General features: G+C 58.7%; 1 protein-coding gene across 3 annotated transcripts; it reads left to right on the top strand.

The window, feature by feature from the left end:
• Positions 1 to 591: 591 nt before the first annotated feature.
• Positions 592 to 7,352, top strand: ARL10 (ADP ribosylation factor like GTPase 10). Of its 3 annotated transcripts, none has more exons than XM_039483197.1 (4): positions 592 to 1,325; positions 5,160 to 5,328; positions 5,763 to 5,938; positions 6,728 to 7,352. In XM_039483197.1, exons 1-4 carry the CDS (start codon positions 1,173 to 1,175, stop codon positions 6,902 to 6,904), a joined length of 675 nt encoding a protein of 224 aa, XP_039339131.1. In that variant the 5' UTR covers positions 592 to 1,172; the 3' UTR covers positions 6,905 to 7,352. The 3 variants fall into 3 exon arrangements, with proteins under 3 accessions (XP_039339131.1, XP_039339134.1, XP_039339132.1); XM_039483200.1 differs by lacking the exon at positions 592 to 1,325 and adding an exon at positions 2,158 to 2,189; XM_039483198.1 differs by lacking the exon at positions 592 to 1,325 and adding an exon at positions 2,760 to 2,797.
• Positions 7,353 to 8,479: the final 1,127 nt, after the last annotated feature.

Here is an 8,479-nt window from a genome sequence, read left to right as displayed (position 1 = left end):
ATAGGGGGAGGGGCTGGGCGGAGTATATGTAGCGCTACGATCCCGCGATACTTCGGTGACGCACGGAGGAAGATGGAGGCTGCGGGCCGCCGTGAGGCAGGCTGGGAATTGTAGTTCCCCAAGCGCGCGGCCCGGCGGGCTCAGCAGGAGCAGACCCAGGTGGATCCGGGCTGCCTGAGCCCTCCCCTCGCTCTACTGCTCCGCAGTGCCCAGGCCAAGGCCCGCGGAACTAGCCCCGCAGCCCGGGAACGGTCACGCGGGGCTCTCGGTGCAGGGACCCGGGGGGCTGCAGCCTGGCCACGCTTCCCAAAGGGCTCTGCGCCGCCCCGTGAATGTGTTCAGAGCCTTCGGGGCTTCCCCCAGCAGCCCACGCGTGACACGGCCCTTGCCGGACCTGGGCTCCAGCTCATCCACCACCCTGGCTCGGAGAGCGGCCGGCAAACGCTGCCGCAGCACCTGCAGGAAGCAGCGATGGTCCGGTCCCGGGGAGGGACGTTCCTGCCCGAGCCGGTCCGCTCGGGGCTGGCTCGCGGGCGGTGCGAGGAGCGGAGCGAACGCGGCTGTCCGGGCTGCGGGGATCCCCGCGCTTCCCATTCGAAGTGCCGCCCTCCCCGCGGCGATGCTGGCGCGGGTGCTCCACGGTGCGAGGCAGGGGTGGGCCCCTACGTGGCACGAGCAGGGCAAAGTGCACCTAAGGGGGAGCCGAGAAACGCGGCCCGAGTAGTAGTGAACCGCCCACAGCCGCCGCCAACACGCGTGGGGGCTTTGGCGGGTTCTCGCCCATGCCCCGCTGAGTACCAGGGCACTTCTGAGTGTAGCTGTGACGGCTTGTGTCCGCCCTGACCCTCCCTTTGTAGCCGCTGCACCTGAGAGCACAGCGAGCATCTCCCGCGTGGGCAAGCCGCGCGCGCTCACACCCACTCGCGGCCGGCGGCCCTGCCCACGTGAGCCATGTTAACACAGCCACCCTGCCTGGACTCTGAACAGCAACAGGAAGAGGAACCACCTCGCTCGCTGCTGCCGCCGCCGCCCGCCTGCCTCCTCCCCACGGGCGACGGGAGCAGAGCGGCGCGGCCCCTTTAAGAGCCCAGCCACGTGCAGCGGGGAGCCGGGCGCCCCGGGCCGGCGGGGATCTAGCCCGCGGGCCGGGGGCTGCGTTTGCCCGGGCTCCCATGGCTCCTCCCGGCGCCTTCGGACACCTGAGCCTGGCGCTGGGCGCCGCCGTGGCCGCCCTGGGATCGATCCTCTTAATCGCCTGGAGAACGTACTTCCCCGGCGGCGGCCGCTGGGGGGCGCGCTGGGAGGCGCCGCTGGCCGCGGGGCAGGTAAAGCCGGGGCTGGGGGGGCTCTGGGACCCGGGCCTGGGCCGTGCACGTGCCTGGAGACACCCCCCTCCCCCGGGTTCCCTGCCAGAAGCAGCTGCAGGGCGCCAGCTCTCTGCCTCTCCCCCCGTTTCGTCCCCGGGGCAGGGGGGCGCTGGGCTCCCTGGCCGCGGGTTCAAAGCCGTGCGCCCTATTGCCAGGGCGGGGGCCCTCCCGTCTCCCCCAGGCAGCCAGCAGCTCTGGCTGCGCCCCCGCAAACCTGCTGCTTTGCAGCACTGGCTGAGGGGCCTCACTAGCCCCCCGGCCCCGTCTGCGCCCACCGCAGCCCACACCAGCCGCTTTGGCGCTGGGGCAAGCAAGCATATTTGTGCCCCTGCCAGTTGTTTCCCTCCTTTTTCCGCCCAGAGATGACGGGGGGGGTCATGTGCCCCCCAATTTTTTGTATTGCACCCCCCAGCCCAGACAGCTAAGGTGAGTCAGGGAGTGGATGTGGTGCCCCACCATGCCGGGCTTTACCCTTCACCTGTTTCCACCCGGTTTGCTTGCCCCGTCGGTGGCTTTGCACCCTTGGTGCCTGCCCTGCTCCCCCCGGCATTTTGGTCCTGGCATTGAAAGGGTTAATTGCAGAGCAGCCTGGGAGACCTGCTCGGCCGGGGAGCTGGGGCAGCTTTCTGGGTGTGGCAGCCAGATGTTGCTATGGCCTGGCATCAGCCCGGCTCTGCCTGCCCCACTGCAGCAACTCCCCTGCTCCCGCCCTTCAAGTCATGCGCCCCCAGGTTGTGCCGGGTCAGGGCGAGCCCATGAGGCACATACTGAGGCAGGGAGGAGAGGGCACCTCAGCTGGACACTGCGGTTTGCAGTTGTGAGGTAAACCCCCTCGCTAGCCACCTCTTCAGGGAGGGGCCAGTGTCAGGAAGTCCTTTAAAAGCAGCAAAGAATCCTGTGGCACCTTATAGACTAACAGACGTTTTGCAGCATGAGCTTTCGTGGGTGAATACCCACTTCGTCGGATGCATGTAGTGGAAATTTCCAGGGGCAGGTATATATAAGCAAGCAAGAAGCAAGCTAGAGATAACGAGGTTAGATCAATCAGGGAGGATGAGGCCCTGTTCTAGCAGTTGAGGTGTGAAAACCAAGGGAGGAGAAACTGGTTCTGTAATTGGCAAGCCATTCACAGTCTTTGTTTAATCCTGAGCTGATGGTGTCAAATTTGCAGATGAACTGGAGCTCAGCAGTTTCTCTTTGAAGACTGGTTCTAAAGTTTTTTTTGCTGCAGGATGGCCACCTTAAGATCTGCTATTGTGTGGCCAGGGAGGTTGAAGTGTTCTCCTACAGGTTTTTGTATATTGCCATTCCTAATGTCTGATTTGTGTCCATTTATCCTTTTCCTTAGAGACTGTCCAGTTTGGCCGATGTACATAGCAGAGGGGCATTGCTGGCATATGATGGCATATATTACATTGGTGGACGTGCAGGTGAATGAACCGGTGATGGTGTGGCTGATCTGGTTAGGTCCTGTGATAGTGTCGCTGGTATAGATATGTGGGCAGAGTTGGCATCGAGGTTTGTTGCATGCATTGGTTCCTGAGCTAGAGTTACTATGGTCGGTGTGCAGTTGCTGGTGAGAATATGCTTCAGGTTGGCAGGTTGTCTGTGGGTGAGGACTGGCCTGCCACCCAAGGCCTGTGAAAGTGTGGGATCATTGTCCAGGATGGGTTGTAGATCCCTGATGATGCGTTGGAGGGGTTTGAGCTGGGGACTGTATGTGATGGCCAGTGGAGTCCTGTTGGTTTCTTTCTTGGGTTTGTCTTGCAGTAGGAGGCTTCTGGGTACACGTCTGGCTCTGTTGATCTGTTTCCTTATTTCCTCGTGTGGGTACTGTAGTCTTGAGAATGCTTGGTGGAGATTTTCTAGGTGTTGGTCTCTGTCTGCGGGGTTAGAGCAGATGCGGTTGTACCTCAGTGCTTGGCTGTAGACAATGGATCTTGTGGTGTGTCCGGGATGGAAGCTGGAGGCATGAAGTTAGGCATAGCGGTCGGTAGGTTTTCGGTACAGGGTGGTGTTAATGTGACCATAACTTATTTGCACCGTGGTGTCTAGGAAGTGGACCTCCCGTGTAGATTGGTCCAGGCTGAGGTTGATAGTGGGGTGGAAGCTGTTGAAATCGTGGTGGAATTTTTCCAGAGTCTCCTTCCCATGGGTCCAGATGATGATGTCATCAATGTAGAGAAGGGGCGTGAGTGGACGGGAGCTGAGGAAGCGTTGTTCCAGGTCAGCCATAAAAATATTGGCATATTGTGGGGCCATGCGGGTGCCCATAGCGGTGCCACTGATCTGGAGATATATATTGTCATTAAATTTGAAATAGTTGTGTGTGAGGATAAAGGCACAGAGCTCAGCAACCAGTTGTGCTGTGGCATCATCAGGGATACTGTTCCTGACAGCTTGTATTCCATCAGTGTGTGGGATGTTTGTGTAGAGAGCCTCTACATCCATGGTGGCCAGGATGGTGTTTTCTGGAAGGTCACCAATGCATTGTAGTTTCCTCAGGATATCAGTGGTGTCACGGAGATAGCTGGGAGTGCTGGTAGCATAGGGTCTGAGTAGAGAGTCTACCTATCCAGACAGTTCTGCAGTGAGAGTTCCAATGCCCGAGATGATGGGGCGTCCAGGATTTCCGGGTTTGTGGATCTTGGGTAGTAGATAGAATAACCCTGGTCGGGGCTCTAAGGGTATGTTGATTTGTTCCGGTGTTAGTGTAGGGAGTGTCCTGAGTAGATGGTGCAGTTTCTTAGTGTATTCCTCAGTGGGATCTGAGGGAAGTAGCCTGTAAAATTTGGCATTGGAGAGTTGTCTGGCGGCCTCCTTTTGGTAGTCAGACCTGTTCATGATGACAACAGCACCTCCTTTATCCGCCTCTTTGATTATAATGTCAGGATGGTTTACTTAGGTTGTGAGGCAAGCGATGTTGTTTTTCCATAATTTCTGTCTGTGCACGTCGGCGGAAGCATTCAATGTATAGGTCCAGACTGTCATTTCGACCCTCAGGAGGAGTCCATGTGGAGTTCTTCTTCTTGTGCTGCTGGTGGGAGGGTAACTGTGTATCAGTGCGCTGTTCAGTGTGGTCCTGGAAGTATTCTTTGCTAGACCCCAGGCATAAGGCTGCTTGTCCTCCCCCAGGGGTTACAATGTGCAGGGCTCCAAGCTGCCAGTGGCTGGCACCCAGGGCTGGCTCCAGGCACCAGCCAAGCAAGCTCGTGCTTGGGGCAGCAGATTCCAAGGGGCGGCATTCCGGCCACCCTTTTTTTAATTTTTTCTTTTTGGTTTGCCGCTCTGGCCGCCCTGTAGGGGGCGGCAGCACGGAGGAGGGGCTGCATGGCAAGCACCCTGCTGAAGCCCTGGCCGCCCCCCTTCTCTCTCTCCCCCCACTCCCTCCCCCTCCCTGTCCCCCGGCTACCTCGGGCACGCACTCTGCTGCACGTCTGCAGCACAAGGAGTCCCCCTGCACCCTGGCTCCAGCTGCCCGGCAGGGTGTTTTTTTCTTCCTGCTTTGCCGCTCCACCCCCCGATTTATTTTTTTATTTTTATTTTTTTTGCTTGGGGCTGCAAAAAAGCCAGAGCCAGCCCTGGCGGCACCGGGCCCTGCGTGGGGGTGGGGGGGGTGTTGAATTGTGGTTCTTGCAGGGGACATGGGGCCACTTCCTTTGCTTGTGCTTGGCCCAGTCCTGGGCAGCAGCTCTTTTAGTTAGCTGGGAGAACGCCGCCCTTCCCCTTCCAGGGCCCTGCATCAGCCACTCCGCTGCTCCTACTAATTCCAGTCCCTTGCTCTCCTGGCAGCTGGATTTCTCCATGCGGCAGGTCCTGGTGCTGGGCCTGGAGGGAGCTGGGAAGAGCAGCGTTCTCCACTACATCTCCAGCGAGGCAGCCAAGGACCGCACAGCTCCTACCCAGGGCTTCAACTCCGTCCAAGTGTACGCAGACGGCTTCCAGATCGACCTGCTGGAACGTAAGTCTGGCCCTGGGCTCCTTTGGCGGGGTGGGGGTGGGGCTCACCTCTTGCCAGAGCAGGGAGCTTTGAAACTAGTCCGCAGGGCTGGCCCACCTGGAGAAGCCCAGCACTCAGAGCCAGCCTGCCCGGGAATTACCTTCAACTCTGTGCTTGTCTGTCACCAGCTGCTAGAGCACTTGCATGGGTAAGGGCCTCTCCGTTTGGCCAGAGATGCCCAGGCCCCTGGGCACTGCTGCTCCACCATTGCAGGAGGGAGTTTTGTCTCCTTCCAGATGCCACATTTAACAAAGCGCACACACACCCACACCTCGTTTCCCTTGTCTTCTCTCCCGTTTAAGCCTGGGGTGCAGGGCCCTGGAAATGCTCCCCCTGGCCCCTCCACCCCCATTCCTGGGCTGGCTGCGTAGTTGACTTCTGGCTCTTTCTCTCAGTTGGCGGCAGCCAGAACCTGCGATTTTACTGGAACCAGTACCTGAGTCAGGCCCATGTGCTGGTGTTCGTAGTGGACTCTGCAGACAGGCCACACCTTCCCGCAGCTCGACAGGAGCTGCATTGGCTGCTGGCTGAGGATCCTCGGTTGCCCTTGGTCGTCCTGGCCAATAAACAGGTCAGAATCTCAGCAGCTCATTCCTCTGGGAACTTGTAAGGCTCTGCCTTGTCCCTGGCCAGCCAGTTGTAGCAAAGGATTTTCAGACCCCTGAGGCAGGGCTGCTTGGGCCCAAAAAGGGAACATGTGAAGTGCAGGAACTAAGGACCCTCACAAACCTCCCCACCTCTGCTCAGACAGCGCTCCAGCACTGCGGTGATGAGCGGGGTATAAGAACCAACGTGGACTAGAAAGTGAAAGGCACCTTTCTTTGGCCTCGGTGTACAATACAGATAGAAAATCCTCAACAGCCCCTTTTCCTGCACACACTTCTGCCCCTAGGGAGAGGATGAGAGAAGCCCAGGACAGAGGAAATCCCGGTGCTCAGTGTGGTATAAGAACCTGTCTAGAACAGAATTTAGTTCAAGCAGAGAACTCAGACCTCCAGCTTTCTAGCTGCCACCTCTGTTAAATTGTGGTTTCCAGGGGAAGAACAATGTAAATGACTTCAGTGCAAAAGGGGGCTGAGGCTCTCCTAAGCTGCAGTCCTGGAGCGTCACGGTCAGGTTCCCCCTACACTGCAGGGATCCCTTCTAGTTCTTGGGTTCTGAAGCTATGCGCGAGTGCAGACCCATCACTTTCTGGGGCCACCTTTCCCACAACGAAGGGGAGTGAGCCCTGGCAGCTCCATCCATGCCCGGCCCCGCCCAAGCCAGGGTGCCCGCTGTGTAGCCCTGTCAGAAGGGGAGCTGCATGGGTTAAGGGGCTGGGTGCCACCATGCAAACCCAGCTGGTCCTGGTTTCTCCTAGGACAAGAGTGATGCCTTGAGCATGGCTGAACTGCACCGGGAGCTGGCCCTGCACACGCTGAACGGACAGAGGGAGTTCTTCCTGCTGCCCACGAGCGCCACCCACGCCGCGCTGGCCACTGCCACCAGCATCCGGCGCGTGAAGAGTCTGCTGGTGGAACTGCTCTCCCAGCTCTGATGTGCTCTTCACACCATAAGGACGGGCAGGTTGGACTGACCCTGCGGCGCTGGACTGGAGACTGCTGGCTCTGCACTGACAGGCCAGAGCTGCTCTACTCCCATGCTGCTATCCCCCATCGGGTTCCCTGTGCACCCCCTTGGGGCCTATGCAAGCTGCCCTCAGCACGCAGCTGGCCGGCCCAATCATGGAGCTGTGGCGAGATGGGAGAACAGCCTTTGTCCCCACGCAGCCCAAGGGCAGAGGGACGTTTACACACAATATCCCCAACCTCCCGCAGCAGGGGGAATGGGCACCATTCAGCCTGGTGCACATGGTATGAAAGGGGCCATGCAGTTCCACAACTCATAGACTCAGACTTTAAGGTCAGAAGGGACCATTATGGTCATCTAGTCTGACCTCCTGCACGGTGCAGGCCACAGAATCTCACCCACCCACACCTGGAACAAACCCCTAACCTATGTCTGAGATACTGAAGTTCTCAAATCATGGTTTAAAGACCTCAAGGTGCAGAGAATCCTCCAGCAAGTGACCTGTGCCCCATGCTGCAGAGGAAGGTGAACAACCTCCAGGGCCTCTGCCAATCTGCCCTGGAGGAAAATTCCTTCCTGACCCCAAATATGGTGATCAGCTAAACCCTGAGCACCGTGGGCAAGACTCACCAGCCAGCACCCAGGAAAGAATTCTCTGTAGTAACTCAGATCCCAACCCATCTAACATCCCATCACAGACCCCTGGGCATACTTACCTGCTAATAATCAAAGATCAATTGCCAAAGTAAAGCCCCTGCTGTTTTGCAGCCCAGTTAGACGGTTGTGCCCCAGGTAAATGACACTTAAATTGACAAATCTAAATGAAGGCTGCGCAGGCAGGCCTGGTGAGTGCTTCCTGGCCCAGGGAGGGCAGGAGATGGGGCACAGGAGGGGCCACAGGCGCTTCTGCAATGAGGCTCTTCTCTGGCAGGCAGCAATTGTCTTTCCATGTTGTGAAGGGAGCAGAATCCCGTCTGCGGCCAGGGCTCCTGCAATGGGGTAAACGGGGCTGCTGGTGCCACGCTGTCCCATGGCCAGTTACTGCCCTCTGCTAGGGAGGAGTCTCCCCTGGGCCCCGCTCCTGCCTGCTCACAGTTGCAAAGAGACAACGGCCCTTTGCATGTGCTGCTGCTGGGACGGGCCAGTCTGGCCACGCAGGGGAGCCTACATTCTGGGGGTGAGACTGGCCCCTCTGCAGCCAGGTCTGACAGGGGGAGGAGGTGGCATTTTTGTCTTGCTCAGATGGTTGGAGCTGGCTAGCCAGGGTAGCTTCTGCCCATGAGGGACAATTTGGGGGGGGCTGGGGAGAGCCCAATTTGGGTCGCTTTTCTCCCCTGCTTCACAGGGACTCTTCCCTTCCTCTTAAAAAGCTTTGCAGGCAGGTGACTCCTGTGGCTGTGAGCCGGACAGGTACCGGGGACACCTGTACTGCTAACCCCCAGGAGTAACTCGCTGCCCAGGCCTGCAGGGGGCAGATGGGGTACGTGCCTGAGAGACAGAGGCACTGGTGCCAGTCCAGGCAAAAGGCTGCAGTTGGTGCAGT

The sequence above is a fragment of the Mauremys reevesii genome, linkage group 8, assembly GCF_016161935.1.
Source record: "Mauremys reevesii isolate NIE-2019 linkage group 8, ASM1616193v1, whole genome shotgun sequence".
In the NCBI taxonomy this organism is placed as follows: domain Eukaryota; kingdom Metazoa; phylum Chordata; order Testudines; family Geoemydidae; genus Mauremys; species Mauremys reevesii.
The sequence above is the reverse complement of the archived record's forward strand: the minus strand, read 5'-3'. Positions and strand labels throughout refer to the sequence as shown.